The 20,465-nt window shown below is 38.9% G+C and overlaps 1 protein-coding gene across 4 annotated transcripts; it reads left to right on the plus strand.

Annotated features, from left to right (window-relative positions):
• The first annotated feature begins 12,048 nt into the window (after nt 1–12,048).
• Nucleotides 12,049–19,330, plus strand: LOC133807037 (uncharacterized). Of its 4 annotated transcripts, none has more exons than XR_009879128.1 (3): nt 12,051–13,526; nt 14,258–14,392; nt 18,320–19,330. XR_009879128.1 is itself a non-coding variant. In XM_062245165.1 (2 exons), the coding sequence occupies exons 1-2, from the start codon at nt 12,233–12,235 to the stop codon at nt 13,785–13,787; spliced, it is 1,353 nt and encodes a 450-aa protein (XP_062101149.1). In that variant the 5' UTR covers nt 12,049–12,232; the 3' UTR covers nt 13,788–13,830. The 4 variants fall into 4 exon arrangements, 2 of the variants coding, with proteins under 2 accessions (XP_062101149.1, XP_062101150.1); XR_009879127.1 differs by lacking the exon at nt 18,320–19,330 and adding an exon at nt 14,918–15,239; XM_062245165.1 differs by lacking the exons at nt 14,258–14,392; nt 18,320–19,330 and adding an exon at nt 13,729–13,830 and having other exon boundaries at nt 12,049–13,526.
• The last annotated feature ends 1,135 nt before the right edge of the window (nt 19,331–20,465 follow it).

The raw sequence follows: 20,465 nt of genomic DNA on the forward strand, positions 1-20,465 counted from the left end.
GTAAGCTTATTGCAAAAAAAAAAAAAATTCAAAAAGTCATTTTTAGAAAAAGTTAAAAGCTAGTGTTGATGCAGTTTTTTGCCAACAGTGTACTAAGAAATAATAAGGCAGATTAGTGCTTAATGGTAAACCGTAATGAAAAGTAAACAGAATTCACTCAAGAACACATAACTTTTTAGTTGATCAGTAGTTAAAATCCACCTAGTCCACAAGTCAATATTATTGTTGTTTATCCTCTCTATTTTGGCAGAGTTTTGGTATTACAGAATAATGGTCCCTTTTTCCTATCCAGTATTCCCAGTATTTATAAGGGAATTCCATGGACAGGTTTGGGTAACCACGTAAGTCAATCACGCATTTACATAATGATTACATTTAATACAAATAATTCTCATTCATATTGGGATATGATTAGTGTTATCCCCAAAATTTGAAAGCGATGACGTGGCAATAGAAATGACAAATGGCAAGGAATGGTTGGGCGATCTGGCTTAGGAGTGACCCAGTAGACCAGTGAAGAATTTTGACTAGCCAGTCAAGTGTCATGACCGACCAGGCATGACCTTGTCCGACAAGTCACATGTTTATCTGCCCAGGCATGGCCTTGGCCGACCAGTCATGACCATGTCCGACCAGTCAAGTGTATGTCTGCCCAGCTAGGTGCATGTCTGCCCAGTCGTGTCCGCCCAGTGAAGGTTTGGCCGACCAGCCTGAATGTGATATGGATCGACTAGACAGAGCAGGGCTACGTAAAAAATCCCAGAAATGGCTTCAACAAGAATCGATCTTGGCTTGTGATGGATTCTCTCAAATTATCCCATAAATATAATGTATCGTTATATTTTTAATATTATTGTAAATTAAATATCGTGAGAATAACAGAATATCCCGATTATGGGGACATCATCTGTACGATCCTGAGCCTATAAATACAAGGCTCATGGCATCATAAAAGGATTCAGATTCAGATTTTCTAGAGAGAGTAATTGTATTTTGAACTCTTGTATTCTTGTAATCTGCACTAAAGAAAATCAGTTGACTCAGATTCATCTGATCTTGAGTGTAGATCCATAATCATAACTCTAAGTGGATTAGGCTATTACCAACATATTGGGGTTGAACCACTATAAAAATCGTCTGTGTCGTTTATTTCTCTTGAAGGTTTTTGTCGTTTTGACGTCTACACGTCGTTGGCCAAAAACACGGTCAACAATTAGATAACAGAATAAGTATATTCCTGCTATCTCGGATAATAAATATGACAGCCTGGTCATAAATAGTCGTATAAAGGGATCCCGAGTCTCTGGGGATCCTTGAGTATGAAATATACTATAATTACCACAAGCTAGTTATCTCTTCCAAGCTCGTGCTTCGAAAGCTATTTAATATTCTGAGCTCGCGCTTCGCAGCCATCGTATCCCTAGCTCGGGATAAACTCAGGACAGATATATTCACGTATGACCACTATGAATCTAAAACTATCCATGTGGATAACAAGCAGATATCATTCCCCTTGGCTATTTCTCCGTATATTTATTTGCCAGCTGTACCCGAGCAGAATGCATGGACTCGTGCTAAAATTAGGGTACAACATTTGCCCCCCAAGTCCCTTCTCGTTTTTGATGTCGTCACTTTCTGACCTACACTGTAGGGGCTTTTAGACTTCTGTTACATAAAACCACGCCTGCCTACTACTACTTGAGTACTGGACACGTGGTGTGCCACAATTGGCGTCTGTTCGGGTCGAGGACTGCAATAATTGTCTTGTCAACTTTTTTCTGTCGTTTGGTCTATTTAATCTTGGCCCTTGGATCTTGAACTAACCCAATTGGATGGACTAGATTAATTTCCACAATTTACGATAAATAGGATGGCCAAATTTCAAACTTCGCCACCGTTGCATTTAAAAATTTCCTTTTTTTGAACTTCCAAACTTCCCTTCTTTCCCAGAATCCCCAAAACTGTTCATCGTGCCCAAACATTCAGAAGCTTTCCAGGAGCTTCCCGTTGCTGAGTCTACTCCCTCCAATCTGCGAACGTATTTTCTTGTAAGTATCTCATTCCTTGGTTTGAAAAGTTTTTTTTCCTTCTTTTTTATCCAATGGAATTTCTGTTCTTAACCATGTTCATCTGCAACACTCATTGTAGTTACTGGTAGGATAGTTCTAAATGTTCATAGGGAATAGGTTTTGATTTAGGTTCAATGGGTGAGTCAAAACATGCTTTAGAAATAAGACGTCCATAAAACTGGGGAAATTTCTAGGTAAATCTGGGTAAGCCTAATGGTGAATTGATTTAAAGAATACTCCTTTGGGGTAAAGAAAATGAAGGGTTTTTAGGTTTAAAACCAGATAGCTTGGAGGTTACATTTTCTTGGGTGGTTTTGCACTAAATCGCTTCCCAAGGAAAATAATGGTCTGACATTTCTGACACACGGATCCCTAAATATCAGGGGACTGTTAGGAAACTGAGGCGCATAGCTTAGGACATCGCGTGGCATCAAGCGATGAGGCTGAGGCTAACTTTAGCTCGGATAACCAAAATAACTGTTTCGTTCTTCATACTATCGCGTCATAGTTATAGATCATCTTAGGTCACCTACTAACTAGGCCGCTTTGTCATCAGGCGATCTGATGGCTCCTCAAAAGAAGAACGCTTAGAAGAAAAATGCCTCTAGCTCATCCTCTCATCAAAAGAACAAAGGGACGTAGGTCGCCTCCGAATCTCCCATCCCGCACTTCGGTCCGGTGGTGGAGAAGGAGCTCATGATCGATCCCAACACGTATTTCAAGGCTGAGCGTATAATCTCAAAAATCACGACTCAAGGGAAAGTCAACAAAATCCTGTTGAGTCACAATATAGAAGTAGGATCCGACATTCTTCTCACCCGACCTGCATTCGAGGGGGAACAGAGTTGTGCCCCCTTTCAAGATGACTACGCAGCCTGGAGCGACGAACACATGAAGGCCGGCGCATTCCTTCCTTTGGACCAGTACTTCGTGGACTTCCTGAACTACGTGAAGCTGGCTCTATTCCAGCTCCCCCGAACTCCTACAGGCTTATGGTGGGTTGAAGTACTTATTTCTGAAGCACGAGTGGGAGGTCCCCTGTAACGACCCAAATTCACTAATAAGGCTTAAGGGCCTTGATTAGTGTGCCTGGAGGGCATATTGGGAATTATGTGTGGTTTTAATGATTAAGATGCATGATTATGATTTAAAGCATGTTATATGACTATTTGAATATTTGAGATGCATGACTATGTGTATTAGTAAGCATGTAGGCCCTAATTAGGTTAGAAGGGCATAATCATAATTTTGCCATTATGGGCATAATTGTATTGATATATGTGATAATTGTCGAGACCACATTATTATGTGGATATATCTGTGATATGTGACTCGAGACGATCATAGTGAGCAAAGTAGCGGAAAAGTCATGGCGGGGATTTATACCCGGCTCGGGGTGAGCTTAGGGGTATAAATGGGAATTTAGCGAATATACTGGAGTCTATTTGGACATTGAGGAACATTATTGGTGGTTAATTAGCTATCGGGAATTAAGCGGGAAATATTAGAGACATTCGAGGAGTTAGCGAGAATTGGGTAAAATGACTAAAATGCCCCTAAGTGGATTAAAGGGTTTAGAATTAATAGGGAGGGCATTAAGGTCATTTGGCTTTTAAAGATGGGTATTACTGAGGCTTTATGTTAGTGGGATTTGTAGAATATTACAGAAGTTTGAAAAGAAAGAAAAAGGAAAGGAAAAGAAAGGAAGGAAAACAGAGTGGTTCTCTTACCACTTTTCTCCATTCTTCTTGAAGCAAAATTCAGAGGAGAGCTAGTTCAATTAAGCCACAAGGTTACTGAGCTAAGATTGAGGATTTTACAAGGGTTTAGCAAGGTTAGGCCATCACTTGAGGTAAGGTTCTGTAATTTCTTCAGTTGCTGGTTTGGTTTTCTGAACTATGGTGTATAAGTTGAGTTTGATGGGGAACTTTGGGGAAATTCAGGGCAAAGGTTAAGGAAAAGCAAGCCAAGGAGGTCTAGAGACAGCTTGTGGTCGAATCCTATCAAAGGTATAAAGTCTAAACTCTAACTTTGCTGTTCAATTGGTTTCTGCTGGGTTTTAGTGTTTAGGAATGGCTATGGTGAATTCTGAGTTTGTGGATGCATGTGCTTGAGTTCTAGGTATTTGGGGTGCTTGGGATGAGTGGAGTATGGTCATAAGGTTGTTTTTGAGGTTGGGGAAGATTTGGAAGAGTTTTGGTTGGAGTTGGTTCGAGAAAATCGCAGAAGAGAAAAGTTGGTGTTAGTCTGTCTGTGACTAGCGCTATAGCGCTAGCCTTTGGGCGCTGTAGCGCTAGGCCAAGATGCTGAGGGGATTTTGGCTTCTGTTTGTAGCGCTGTAGCGCCCTCCCATGAGCGTTGTAGCGCTACCCTGCCTTCTGAAGGGGATTTTAGGGTTGTTTGCAAGGGCTTTTGACCTAGGGTTTGGGGTTTGATTCCACCACCTTGTTTGGTGGAACTAGGACTTCCCGGGGGCTCGGGATTGGCCCCGGGGCTAGGTTTTGAACTTGAGAGTTGATGATAACTTTGGCCCATGATTGTGTTTAGGTGAGCGCTAGGGCTTGAGGGGGATCGTGCTCAAGGAGTCGAGGGATCAAAGCTAGTAATTTGAAAGGTAAGAAAACTGCACCCGATTATATGATTATGATGGGACTAAGTGCTCCCGATACTTGTATCGTGTCAATGATGGTATTACGCCATGGGACATGTAAAAGCGGCCTAAGAGTGCCGTACAATATATTAGCGCACAAGGCGCGGCTTGGCCACTGGAAGCCAAGGACAGCTTAACATTCACTGAGCTCGGTTTAAGCGGGCCGAAGTCAGTGGGATAACGGAGGGAGCAGCCTGAGAGCGCTAGCCCTAGTTATCATTTGTGCAGTGATATATGATATGAATTGATATGTTTAACATGTTGGATACTTGATTGTACTGAATGATTATATGTTTGAGAACTTGTGATGCAATGTGAGATATGGGTTTTTCTGTTGATTGCGTGTGCTCTATTGTTATGTTTTCTTGCTGGGCCTTGGCTCACGGGTGCTACGTGGTGCAGGTAAAGGCAAAGGCAGATTGGACCAAGCCTGAGATGGAGAGCTCCGAGGTGGAATGTACATAGCCAGCTGTTCGATCACCATGGTCGAGGAGTGGGTCAGGACAGGGATTACCTAACTGCTTGTTTTGCCTTAGTAAGGCTGGTTATTGTACTTGAACCTTGTAACTTTTGTAGACGATCTTTAAACTTGTATTTTTGGGATCCCGTGTAAACATATAACGTTTCTTAATGTAAAAGTAGCTTTTGAGACTAAACCATTTTAAACCCTAGTTCTTTTATAGTTCCAGTATCACGATTTTAATCAAAAGACTTGATTAGCAAGTCTGGCACTTTATAAACACACAGTGTAACGGTCTTGGCTATCCAGGGCATTACATCCCCACTCCGGCAAACATATTGTACTTCTTCTTCCTCAAAGTTAGCCCTGATCAGAGAGGGCGAGGTGACAGATTCTATTACCTCACACGGTTTCCCAACTCTGCCCCTGTCATCGAGCTTCCCAGTCATCCAAATGACTATAAAGATCTATTCTTTATGTCGAATGGCTTCAAGAACTGTGAACACCGGTACTTAAACCGTCCTCGTAAGTCTTCTACTCTTATGAACTCAGCTCGTGAATTTTGTTCCTTTAAAACATTTCTTTTTTGTACATGTTTTAATTGATTTTGTTTCTTGTGCAGCCATATTTGCGATGATGAAAAAATCTGTGACCCTTGGGGGTGAATACAAAAAATTATCCAATCTTCCCCCTGGCGAAAATGACCTGATTTGCATGAGCTCCAGTTTGACTTACTAAAGCTTCGGGGACTGATTGAGGGTTTGGTCCAGTGGGCTAACTAGGGACCACCTGATTTCGAGCGTATTGGGCCAAAGGTCCTACTCTAATGAGAGTTTCAATCTCATCCTTTAACTGTCGACAGTCATCGGTGTTATGCCCGATGTCATTATGGAATCGACAAAACTTTGAAGAATCTCTCTTCGCCCTCTGGTTCTTCAATGACTCTGACTTCTTCCATGGAAGTCGAGTAGAATTTTACAGGAAGATGCACTCCATAGTGTCCTTTAAGTTGGTATCAGTAGCGTAAACAGGTTTGAATTTCTCCCCAGACTTATTTTTCTTTGACCCGCTCTAGTCGCCCTCACCATTTCCCTTCCTTTTGTTATTTCCCCCTTGGTTATTCTGGGTAATGGTTTGAGCCATAGCTGCAACGTCAATTACCGCTCCAACGGGCTGGACATAGGTCTGGCTGGTTCTCTCAATGGAAGCTTGCGCCTCCTCTAGGTTAATCCACTCTTGATCTTGGGCCAAGAATTCATCCACACTCTTAAATCCTTTTCTCTATAATTCTTGCCATAAGTCGCCCCCAACAAGGATTCTCGTCCTCATTGCCATGAGCTTGGAGCTGTCATCATCATCCCTAGCTCGTGCAGCGACATTGGCAAACCTACTTAGATATGCCTTCAACGTCTCACCAGGTTACTGCTTTACGTTAGCTAGTGAATTGGTATCAACCCAAGCTGCCTATGAAGCGGAATGCTTTTTTGAACTCAGAAGAAAACTTCTTCCACGAGCTTATGGAATGCCTCTTATATTGCTTAAATCACTATCTGCCTGGCCCGATTAGTGTTGTAGGGAATAAAATACACCTTAGATCGAGCCTGGCATTGTGGGTCATCATCATGGTGTTAAACATTCCGAGGTGGTCCGACAAATCTCCATCTCCATCAAATTTTGACAAGTGTGGCATTCTGAAGCCTACTGGATATGTGGCCGCCGCAATATTTTGAGCGAAAGGCTCGAGCTTGTCCTCTGAGTCGCAATCGTCTTTGTCTTTTCCAGATAAAAGCCTCTTCATTTGTTCTTCCATCAGAGCTAGTCTCTCGAGGGTTTGGTCTCTGGTCCCTAGGTTACCTGAGGGTTGTTCATCAATTCCCATCCTATCGTATGCGTTTGATGGGTTATTGTCCCTCCAATCTCGAGCTTGGTTTTGTGGGGCATTCCCATTCTCGCGTACTATGGACGGACCTCCCTCTTATCGAGTATAACTAACATCTTCATTTCGAGCTAGATTCCTCCTCTACGAATTCAGTCGATCGGGCAAATCAGGTTGTGGATCGTACCGAGGGCTCTGTGCTGAACTCAATTGGTTTCATAGGTCACCCTCGGACCTACCACTACGATGACTTTCGATCCAGTAACTCCCATTTGCGAAGCTTACAGCTCGCGGTTGGGGCTGAGGATCTGGATTTTTAACACGTGTCTGTGGGATGTAAGTATTGGCAGATGGGGGAGGATTTCTCCTACTGTCTCCATAAGTTGGAATGTTCCGTGTAGGACGAGGTGGTGTCAGATGTCTTATAGGTGACGGGGGATGCCTTATTGGTGAGGCAATCATTGTTCCATCAGGGTGGACTAAATTAGCCTGCCTATGTTCTACTTCATTGTCCCTAGCTCTCTGCGCTTGACGATCCGATCGCGACATAGGGGGGTTTGTTGGAATGTTTTGTCTTTGTGAGCCTGTCCCAGCCCCTCCTCGTGGATTACCATGGGCATTTCTAGGGACCTGTGAAGGAGGCATCGAACTTGAGGTTGCAGTTCTAACCGATAGACTGAAATGTCGATGACCCCTATGATGGCCACTGGGTTGAGCATTCTGGCGATCTCGCCCTATAGGTACAGAACTTTGAGTGGTGATTCTGACTAATCGACTTGGTTTGGATCGAATATTCCTATGGGACTTGTGAGACCCACTTTTCCTCTTTCTGACATTAACGTTGGTTGCAAGAGGGGATAATCGGGCCAAAACCTCCTCAATCTACCTATTTTCCTTAGCGAGATGGCTTCTCAATTGCATGTTTTCCAACTCAACGACAGCTAGGTAGTTTGGATTTGGATTTGGCAGCAATGATGCCGAACTCCCAGTGTCGTCATGACCCGCCGGTTGTTTTCCCGGATGTTGTTGAATCTCAAGGCCACGTTCATTTGGAACAGCGTTATGATGGGCCTCCTGTCCACTAGACTGTTCTATCTCATTATCGTGCATTGAACAAGTGAGGACCATGATGATAATCGACTGGGATTTTGATGAAGCACTAATTTGCTCTCAATGAAAGCACCAAACTGTTGACTAGGTTTTTTTCCAACAGTGTATTAAGAAATAATAAGACAGATTAGTGCTTAATGGTAAATCGTAATGAAAAGTAAACAGAAACACTCAAGAACACAGAACTTTTACGTGGTTCAGTGGTTAAAATCCACCTAGTCCACGAGTCAATATTATTGTTGTTTCTCTCTCTATTTTGGCAGAGTTTTGGTATTACAGAATAATGGTCCATTTTTCCTGTCCAATATTCCCAGTATTTATAAGGAAATTCCATGGACAGGTTTGGCTAACCACGTGAGTCAATCACGCATTTACATAATGATTACATTTAATACAAATAATTCCCATTCATATTGGGATATGATTAGATAACAGAATAAGTATATTCCTACTATCTCGGATAATAAATATGACAACCTGATCATAAATAACCGTATAAGGGATCACGAGTCTCCGGGGATCCTTGAGTATGCAATATACTAGAATTACCACGAACTGGTTATCTCCTCCAAGCTCGTGCTTTGACAGCTATTTAATATTCCGAGCTCGCGCTTCGCAGCCATCGTATCCCTAGCTCGGGATAAACTCAGGACGGCTATATTCACGTATGACCACTATGAATCTAAAACTGTCCATGTGGATAACAAGCAAATATCATTCCCCTTGGCTATTTCTCCGTATATTTATTTGCCAGCTGTACCCGAGCTGAATGCATGGACTCGTGCTAAAATTAGGGTACAATAGCTAGGTTTTGTCAGCTTTAGCACTAGCTGTAACTTCTGCATAAATTCGTCAATAAGTTGTTTTCTAGCTATTTACCAAACATCATTATTGCACAACTTTTTCAGAAAAGCACATTTTAACTTTTTTAAAAGTTGTCACAAACAGAACCTAAGTTTTTATGGCACCATTGCAACTTCATCGCTAAACCATAGTTATAGTATCGTTAAAAATCGTTTTACCATTTGTTTGGTCGAAAAATCAAGTTTTCATGGTTGCATCGTAAAACTATCATTAAACATTGTTTTACCATGGTTTTTTTTTTGTTGCCAAAAATCATATTTTCATGACAGCATCATAAAGCTATCGCAAAACCATCATTAAAATATCTCTAAGTTCAAAATTTTGCAGATTTTCATAATGACGATGACAATATTGAGGTGGTGCTATGTCCCTATAGAGAGGTAGTGATGCATGGTGGTGGAGGCACCATCTTGGTAAGACTTGGTAGAGATAACTTGAGAGAGAGTTTGAGAAAGAGAGCAGTTGTTTATGGGAGGTACAATATAGTTAAATTTTTAGAAAAATTATAATTTTGTAATATTTAATGATGAAAATGTGAATGGGTAACCAATTATCCAGTGACAACATCCAAATCTGGAAAAAAATATATATGAAAACTCGAATAGGTAACTAGTAACCTTGATAGAAACATCCAAATTTGGAAAGAAAAAAAATGTATACAAAAACGTGAATGGGTAATCGGTTACCCTGATGGGAACATTCAGATCCGAAGAAAAAAACTAATGAAAATGTGAATAGGTAACTAGTTACCCTAGTGGGAACATCCAATTTTGGAAAAAAAATAGATATGAAAACTTGAATAGATAATCAGTAACACTGATAGGAATATCCAAATTTGGAAATAAAAAAATAGATATAAAAAATATGAATGGGTAACTAATTACCCTGATGTAAACATTCAAATTTGAAAAGAAAAAAAAACTAATATGAAAACGTGAATGAGTACCTGGTTACCCTGATGGAAACATCCAAATTTAAAAAAAAAATCATATGGTAACTGGTTACTTATGTTACTAAAATTATAGTTACTTTTTTTTTAATAAAGTGTTCTTTCTCTTTTTCCTTCAAATTTGATATATTTTTTTTTTCATTTTTGATAGAATAAATAGCATCTTTGCCCCCTAAACTATGACCACTGTATGATCGTGCCCCCTAAATGATTCGCGATGTTAAAAATTCCCTCTGAACTATGCACATTACTAAAACATGAGACTTCTGTTAGATTTCATCCTAGGTGGCTAACATATTGATGAAGTAGCATTTTGTTTGTTGATGTGATAGTATCATGTGTAGAATAATTATCAATTTTGTCCTGCGAACTTTGACCACTATCAAATAATACCTCTTTTATAAAAAAAAAAAAAATTCTTAAAAATAATAATTAAATCCTTAAAAAAATTTAAAATTTAATTATCATCAGAAAACTCTTTTTACTTTTTCTTTTACCATATTAATTAAAACTATTTTAGAATAATCATTTAAAATAAATACTAGACAAAGAAAAAAATTTAATTAAAAAGGAGGATGAATGACTTAAATAAATAAATAAAACTTTTAATTTAAGAGGATGAGGACAAATGGGCAAAACCTTTGTTTTATGATTGATTTTTATTTTAAGATATATTTATTTTATATTGTAAAAGAAAAAGTAAAAAAAAATTATTTGTTATTAATTTGATTTTTAATTTTTGAGTATTTGAAATTTTATTTAATTAATTTGAAACTTTTAGTATTGTTTATTATCTTAATCTTTTAAAATGATTTTTTTTAATAATTTTTAAAGATTTAATTATTATTTTTAAAAAGAAAAAAATTAAATTAGTTTTAATAAAAACGACACAATTTGGTATTGGTCAAAGTTCAGGGGAAAATTTGTTAATTATTTTACCCATGACACTGCCTCATCAACAGACAAAATACTACACCATCAATCTGTTAGCCACCTAGGAAGAAATGTAACAGAAGCCTCATATTTCAGTAGCTTGCATAGTTCGGAGGGAATTTTTAACATCGTGAATCATTCAGGGGTACGATCATATAATGATCATAGTTTGGGGGAAAAAATACTATTTATTTTATTTAATATGAGTAACCCGTCACCCCTCTTCAGTAACTAGTTACCCTTTTTATGGTAGAATGTTACTCCTCTCAGGGTAACTGGTTACTTGTCTTCGTACATGTTATTTAACCTAGTTCTAGGATTTTATTTTTACATATCTGTCAAAGACCAATCAAATAACTGGTTACCTTACCCAAGATTTGAAAAAAGAAATGTACAATCTAAAAAAAATGAAAAAATATTTATAATAAATAAAAAATATAATAAACATAATTCATATTACAAAAAAAAATTACAAAAACAACCAAAGAAAAATTTAATATTAAATTAGTAATATAAAAATAATATAAAAATAAATAAGCTAAAAAAATAATAATTAAATTACAAACATACCCTTCCAAATTAATAAAACTTGATTAAGAGTATAACTATAGCATAAACAAACTTTTATACAAAAATATGGAAAAATAAACTCATAAAAGTGAAAATTCTTAAAAAAAAAGCCATAAATTAATTTTTTTTTAAAAAAGCCATATTTTTGCACACTTTATTAAAAGTCTTATATAAAATGTAATTTTATTTATTTGTTTTATAGTGATTAAAATACTATAAAAAATAAAAACTAATAATATTGACTATTTTTCAATATTAGGAAATCATATGATATTTTTTTCTCTTATTACTTGGCTAATAAATAAAAAAAAAATTATTATATTTTTAAATAGTTATCTTTCAATTTACATTCCTCTTACATATAGAAATATAAAATAATTATTTTAATAGTTTGCATAATTAAAAAAACATGATTAGTTATCTTTTTTATTCTAATTTTTATTTTTTATAAATAAAAAATTAGGTTGAGTGATTTAATTGCAATAAAGTTAAAATATTATGATTAATTGTCTTATAAGAATAGAATAGAATGTATTCTTATCACTCCTCCCTCCTGTTAATTATATTAATTATGCTATATAAGAAGGATCATAAAGCATAAAGGAAAGAGAAAAAGTGGTTCCTCGGAATTGTTAGGTTTCTTGTGAATGAAGTAATAATGATGATTGGGGCATTATTTGATGGATATCGAGGACCGTGTCTTAGTTAGGAGGAGGAAGAAGAAGAAATCGGTGGTGGTTTTGGTATTGTAATGGAGGAAGAGAAGAAGCAGATCTCTTTTCCCTCCGATTACGTCACTATTTTTGAACTTCAGGAACGTTGGCTCAAAGAAAAACAATTAAAGCAACAACAACAGCAAGATCACCACAACGCTGTAGTGTCTCCGGCTCAGATTTTTTGCTGGGAAGTTCCCGTATCGGAGATCGTTGTCGTCGGAGGGGTTGATGGCCAGGGCGATAGTGCTGATCAAGTGGGAGAAGAAGGCGAGGAAGCTAAGGCTAAGGCTAAGGCGAAGAAGAAGAAGAAGAAGAACCGGAAGAAATTGAAGGGAAAGAAGCTTGAGAAGGAGGTAACCGGAGAGGGAATTGAGGTGCAGCTGCCGTTGGCGAATGACGAGAAGGAAGAGTTGAAAGAGAGAAGAAGCAAAAGAAGTAGACCAAATAAAGGTAAATTTAGGGCAGAGTTAGTTGATATCGATACAAAATCCAGGGTGTTGCCTGCGATGGTAGAGAAGGAGGTCGCAGGAAAGGAAGTTGTGGTGCAGACGCCATTGACGGAAGGGGATAAGGAAGACATATCAGGGAGAAGGATCCAAAAAAGCAGAAAAATTAAGACTCGTATCAAATCAAAAGTTGGGGATTCGTCTGTAAACGGTAAGAAGATTTATGTTAGGGTTGAAAAGGGGCTTCCTGAAAAGGAAGCTATGGCGGTGAATGTGAATGGCGAGAAGGAACAAGTGTTTGGAAGAAGAAAGCAAAAAAGTAGAGCTAGAGGTAAAACTAGGGTAGAGAGCAGTAATTTAAATCAGAAAGCTCATAACAAATCAGTGTTTGCAAGTGCAAATGGTAAGAAACTTTATCTTACGTTAGAAGAGGAGCTTCCTGTAAAGCAGGCGCCATTGACGAATGACGATGAGGAAGACGTGCTTACCCGAACGAACCAAGAAAGCAGAAGTGGAAATAAGGCAGAGAGCAGTGATTTGGATCAGACGGCTGACGTTGCACTCAAATTTGGGGGTTTGTCTGGAACAAGAAGTGACTTTAAGGCAGAGAACAATGATTCTGCTCAGAAGGCTATTATCGAACCTAAATTTAGTGCTTTGTCCCTAAATGGTGGAACTGGGGAAAATGGTAATCGGTTAAAGAGAACAAGCGCTCATCACAATCGTGGTTATCGGGAGTCCAGTAGATATGGGTCTGGGAGGTTCGGTGGCCGTGAAGTACATAAACCACAAGATACTAGAATGGTTTGGGTGAAGAAAGATGAGGTCTCTGATGGTAATCTATCTGGAACTCAAAAACCAAGGAGCAGCCGTGCTAAATCTGGTTAGTAAACTCTCTGCATCGAACTTCTATATAATTTTTATCGATCTCTGTTTGTAGTTTAATTACTATTTGAAGAATCCAATCTCAGCTGTGGCAATGTGGCGCCTCGTGTTTGATTCTAGCTTAATAATATTAATGCGATGTAATGTAAGGGTAATAGCCGATTGATCATGCTATATGGTACATGGTGATTGTGAATTAGGTACTTGTTTTATGGGATTAAAAACTTGGCAGCCCATGAGATTATTCCGAAGCAGCTGATGCAAGCATGCTATATGGTACATGGGTTTTCATTAAACGTTATGTTTTTGAGAAACCCATTCTTGAAATAGTTTGTTAACATCCATGAAAGGCGTACATTCCCCATATATTGCTCGTGGTTTCCAGATGGCAAAGTAATGTTAATATTGTTTGTTTTGCATTATTGCTTGGTCCCAATGTGAAATAACTTCCTGAAATTATTGAATTTGCTTTGTTAAGTCTTATATTATGGTATGAAATTCAGCTTTGGGTTTTAAGAATTGGTAGAAGATTGTATATGATGAAAATTTACAACCAGAAAAGAGTTATTATCACAACTTCGTATGCAGTTTCTATTATCGAGTTAATATTTTGAATATCTCAAAGAAATAGGGGATACAAAGAAAAAGATATAAGGTTTGTCTTAATTAGAAATCTTGTTCTTCTCAAATGGGTCTGTCATAAATATGCTTTGTCTAATTTTCTTAAAGATTTTGATCGGAGAACTAAGAGAGGAGGAGGGGCAAATGCAGTGGCATAGAGACCATCGGACACTGCTAGTGAGGGAAAACAAAAGTGCGCTCCTGTCCCAAGTTGAGAAAAGCCAATCAATTTTTTATATTAAGGTAAGCTAAGCTTCTTGGCTTTGGCTTCTTTTATGCTCTGTATTTTTAGATTGGGTTGTTATATATGGCAACCGCGTAGCAAGACTAGACTGGCATCCAGCAGAGTGGACAATAAAAATAAAAATAAGCGCAATGATATGCGCATATCATTATGGTAATAAAAATTTCTCTAATTCAATGCTTTGATAAATGTTTATTAATGTTGGCCAATCAATTTTTTAATATTTTTTATTTATTTAATACTTAATTCGAATCAAATTTAGTATGCTTTGTGCATTGGAGCATAAATATAATATTTGTGATAGTGATTAGCACTCTTTAATATTTGACTGTCTCTTTCAACAAGTGTAAATCTGCATACTGGCAGTTAATTAGATTTAGTAAAAGTTGTTCTGATTCGAACTCTCTTTAGCCTACTTCAAAAAGAGGGAATAGAAAAGCATAGAACTGCTTCGTTCAATATAATTTGCAATTTCGAGGTTGAATATGTTTCTTTTGGCATTGTTTTGCTCTCCCTTCGTGCAGAGAATATTTGACGGTGGCGGCATTTTTTCGTACGTAGGATACATACTATTTCTGAAATTACAAAGGTCTTGTATTTTAGGATGGAGGACCTTTTGTGAAGATACAGATGTAAAAATCAACATTAGAACAAAGTCATTTTTTTATATACGGAGTAGTATTGCTGTCACACTATCTATATCTCTCTCTCAATATCAGTTACTCTTTCTTAGTAGCTTAATGGTGAATTTATATTTATATATAAGATTTTATTTGTATTGATGGTGCTGTAACGTATACTAAGATGCTTATAGATTACAGATAATATATTCTCTTTTTTGCCCCATTTTGAGTTCACAATATATAGGCTGAGAGCATATTTGAATCTCTCTAGGTCGAGCATGTGATTGTGAGTTTATTAAGGAGATATGAGAATAATATAATATTGTAGGTTTTATATTTTATTTTAACTTGTTATCCTATTTGAACATAGAATTAAGTGTTTTATGATATTAATCAGGTTTTTGACAACCACAATGTGGTACATCTTATCTATGTTGGTGTGGTTTTTCGTCGATAGTGTATTAAGAAATTAAACAGGTAGATTAGTACTAGATTATAAACCGCAATGAAGTAATAAACACTCTCGAACACGCACAACTTATACGTGGTTTAGTAGTTAAAATCTACTTAGTCCACGAGTCAATATTATTATTTTTCTTTCTTAATTTTTGTAGAGTTTTAGCAATACAAAAATGGTCGTCCATTCCCTGTCTAATATTCATAGTATTTATAGAGGAATTCTATGGACATGTTTGGGTAACTGCGTGAATAAATAAGGTATATAATTAATACAAATTGTTGATGGTGAGAACTCGTCAACGAATTAAGGTTAGAAAATTCAAAGACTTAACCAAGAACCTATATTCTTAAGAAAAACTTATGGAAACTCAGAGAACAACGGTAGGAGAGTAACAAAAAAAATAACATGTATATTGCTCTTTGAATATCCTGGCATTACAGGAATTTTCCAACCTCTTGGTTTGAGGGGTGGAAGTCTATTTATAGCTTGGCATTAATGGCCTCGAATACAAGGTGGTCCCAGGAGACAAGAAGGTATTTGGATACACTATCATGGTAGTGGCACAGGTCGTGGTGGAGCAGAGGGTTGTGGTGTCGATGTTGATAGATGGTCAAAGGCATGCAGGTCATGCCACCACGTCTCGTACTAATTTGTACCACCACTACTTGTCGGATACGGATGTCAGAGTCATGCATTTGTCTTCCTCAAGGTCGTACATCTTGTACCTGTATGCATGCTTCATACCTGATGGTCTTTCTTACATTTTCAAGACACATCTTTTCTCAAAGTTCCCTTGTATTTTGCTACGTGTGGGAAAGCTTGCAAGCCATCATGAGTAACATACTTAGCCACCTTCACCAATTCCAGCTTGATACCAAATGATGGTTGGGCCCTTACTAGTTTTCCTCATATGTATACTCGGGAAGCTTTAGACCCTACATTTTATGAGAGGTCGCAGTGAAGATGTGCCTCGCTGGTGGCACCTACTCTAGGGGATAAGTAGGGCTTCTTAGGCGAGGTATGGGTCGTATATGACGAGGCAAGGAGCCTTTCGCGAGGTTTCATCCCGGCAAGATGTGGGGTCTCGCATGGGCCCTTGAGTGCAAGGCACGACGTTTCGCATAGCAAGGCTTATGGGCCTATGGCGAGGCATGCCTTTGGCTAGGGATGCTTTGGCAAACGACATATGGCCCTATGCATGAGCGACATCACGACAGACATGCGAGATGGGCCTCGCTAGGCGAGGCCCTTGTGTCTTGGTAGATGGGTAAGGCAAGTGTGCAAGGTGCCTCTCGAGTAGCCAAGGCACGATGACCTCGCAAGGCACCTATGTGGCGCGAGACGTAGGGGCGTGGTCGAGGCGGTGTCCGCCAGGCCCTGGCGCGAGACGCAAGGGCGTAGCCAAGGCGGTGTTCGCGAGACCGTGGCACGAGACACGGGGGCGTGGCCGAGGCGGTGTCCGTGAGACCTTGGCGCGAGACGCAGGGGCATGGCCGAGGTGGTGTCTGCGAGACCTTGGCGTGAGACATAGGGGCGTGGTCAAGGCGGTGTCCGTGAGACCCTGGTGCGAGATGCAGGGGTGTGGCCGAGGCGATGTCCACGAGACCCTGTCGCGAGATGTAAGAGCGTGAGGGCTATTTCCATCTTAAGCCTATACTCCGAGAGCCACGAGGCGGGGGTCTTGTTCAAGCGGAATTTTGGTATCCACACTTGCCCCCCCAGTCTTTGGGAGGGCCTTTAGGTGCGCTGGTAGACTTTTTGTAATGGTGCCTTCGAGCCCCTTGTGGTGTTAGTGTGTTTCTTTGCCTTGGTGGTGTGAAGTAACATATTTTGGGATGGTGATCCTCATGATTCCTTGATGACAAATATGAACTTATCATTTGGCTTTGCGGATCCCAATGCGAGTATTTGACTTCATTCTTAACCATAGATCAAATATTGAATTCAATGGTTAGGATAAGTTTGAGTTTCCTATAATTAGGTCTTCTCCCCAAGGATAATTTCTACACTTACTCCTCTTAGCTTGGTGGTGTTTTTGTCTTCAAAGCTTCCAAGAGGTGGGGGTTCTATCCCTCACAAGGACACTATGTCTTTTTTTTTTTTTTTTAAATCTCTTCTATATAATAAGTGTGTAGATAACATAAATTTTTGATTTTAACGATTTTTTATTTTTTTTAATGTTAACTTTAACGGAATATTCTTATATTTAACAGAATATTCTTATATTTAACGGTAGTTTGTGAACACTTAAACTTAAATAAAATAAAATAAATAATTAAAAAAAATTAAATAAGATATTTTTTAGATATTTTACAATGATATTAAACAAATTAAAATATGATATTTTTAAGATATTTTACAATGATAATTATTTAAAAATAATAAAATCATACGTTTTAGAACTTAAATAAAATTTAACTAAACTTATAAACTCACTTATTAAAATAATATCATATTAAACATATAATATAATCTACTGTGAATTAGCAACAAATTGTTTTTTTTTTAAAAAAAAAAACTAGCAAGAAACTTAAATTTAAAATCCACGTATAATATTTAATATTACATTAAACATATAATATATAATCTCTTGTTGTCACCCCCAAATTCAAAAACTAAAACAAACATAAACTTAAACAAAAATAAATAAATTATTTAATTACAATAAGATATTTATTTCAAAATTTATATAACATTAATATAAATTTAATAAAAATAATTAATAAATTCTATAAATAAAATTAAGCAAACGTGCATATTGCACGTGGTTTGTATCTAGTATATATATAAGTGTCTATATATGTGCTAGGAGACTAAAACATCTATCTCATTTCTTTTTGTAGTCATGTACTTTGGACCCCTGGTATTTCTACAGATGCGACAGTGTGCGACTTTACTAGTTCAAGGTACGCCTTCACCCTTTTTTGTGCTTAATGGGTCTAAATTAGCGTTACTTGGGAAGGAGTGTCTCAGCTGGAGCTCCTCGTGAGCTAATTTATGTATATGCACCCGTTTGTACATATACCCTCCTTCGCATCCAGCAGTTGGTTATTTCGAGTACTTATATCTGGAGGTTTTGAGCTTATTCCTTTGTGTTTTGTAGTACACTTTCTACATACACTTGCACTCATATCACCAACGCGACGCGACTTTATGGCATGTGAGGGGTCGTCTAGCGTTCCTCCGGGGGTTGAGTTTGTAGACTTGTCCTCAGACTCAGGGTCCCTTGAAAACAACCCTTACCAAAACTATGACACCTTGAGGAGGGCCCGTATGTGTCATCTTGAACGCATGGCCGAGCTTAGGTATAAAATCTGGGTGGTGGAGAGTGAGGGGTGATGGATTCCCTTTCTCCTTTGATCTTAATGATCACATTGCAAGCCTTAGAGTGAACCTCCTTAACCTACGAATGGAGCTAGAGTTCATGGAGGGAAACCTACCTCCGGAACCCTCAGCCCTGTGTTCTCCATATAGTAGCCCCGAGGTCACCCCTGGTTCCCCTCAACCCTTGTCCTTAATCCACTTGTGTTTGATGCTTCCACACCCAATGTCCCTGTGGAAAACTCATGCAAGAAGAATAAAATGGAGGGTAAAGTGCTCTGTTTTAACCTCACGTTTTTCCCTTGGTTTTGCAAACATGTCAAAGAGAATGAGACGACATGTCACTCCCGAGAAGTTGGACTCCGGTCCTTTATTGGCATTCAGCATCATTTCCCACGTGTCAGAAACAGGCTGCTAGAGTTGTCTGAGAAATACCGCATTAGCAAAGAGTACAAGCTGTATGTACCCTCCAACAAGTGACGGGCTGATAACCCCCAAGGGCTGTCGCTATGAGCGAACATATTTTGAAGGCGGGTGGGACCATTCCTTTACACCCATTCTTCGTCATGGTCTTGAATTACTTTGACCTTGCTCCGCTTTAGCTGGCACCCAACAACTGGTTGACCTTAAGCTGCCTGTATATGGCGTTCGTAAGCTTAACGATCGCGCTCCTACGACCCAGGAGGTACATTTTATGTACAATCACATGTCCACTCCTAAATCTAAGGGTTTCTATTTTTTACCAAAAGCCAACACTCAGGTCTCCTTGATAGAGGGTTCCGTTTCTAAAAGTCATGGAAGCAGGACTTTTACTTTGTCAAAGGTCTCCTTTCTGTCCGCGAACATTTCTACTCATCTCCAAGTAAGTAGTTCATGTATTTCCTTTTATGTTGAGTATACTATTGGGGAACTTATACTCGTATTGATAACTGAATTGATTGTTCAGAGAGCTTCAGTATCCCCGACGTTCTTGAGTCTGAGGCGGCGCCGGTAGACGCCTTCCTTGACGCAGACCCTGCAATGAAAATGGCTGCCCATCTGTTTACTATGGCCAACCTCAATCACTATGGTCTATCTAGGGTTTCGGAGCCCGACCTGCTATGGTACATTTTTTAGCGAAAGAAGAAGACAACTCTGGCAGAACCTCTCTCGGACGAGGGTGATGTCGAATGGGTGCCCAAGGAGGTTTCCCCCAATTCTAAACATCCAGCTCGGTTATCTCCATCCTTCAGGGGGTGCCCTTCTTCTGCTCCTATGGACCGCGACACGACTTCTCTTGAGAAGTCGTGTCGCGGTCCACAGACCATGCAAGGGTGCTTCTATCTGCCTTTCTCCGATGAATTTGATAATCTTCCTTACGCTCTCGCTAATTATGACCATTCGAGGTATCCTTTGTCTGATGTTCCTGTGCCTCCTCCTCGTTCGGTGAGTGGGTCATCTGTCCCTGCTCACTCGGGCGCTCCTGATTTGGAGGGGACATCCTGAGTGTGTCTCATGTCAGCCCCTTATGTGCAAAGGCATGCCCGAGTTGCCGAGGGTATCCTGAGACCGAGTGGAGAGGTCTCGAGAATTTTACCATGGCGGAGCTTGGGGAGACTCTTGTACACTCTACAACTTGGGTGAGTTCATGCGTTTTACATTGATCTTTTTTATGTTTTGGGTTCCTTG

Source organism: Humulus lupulus, chromosome X, assembly GCF_963169125.1.
Source record: "Humulus lupulus chromosome X, drHumLupu1.1, whole genome shotgun sequence".
NCBI lineage: Eukaryota > Viridiplantae > Streptophyta > Magnoliopsida > Rosales > Cannabaceae > Humulus > Humulus lupulus.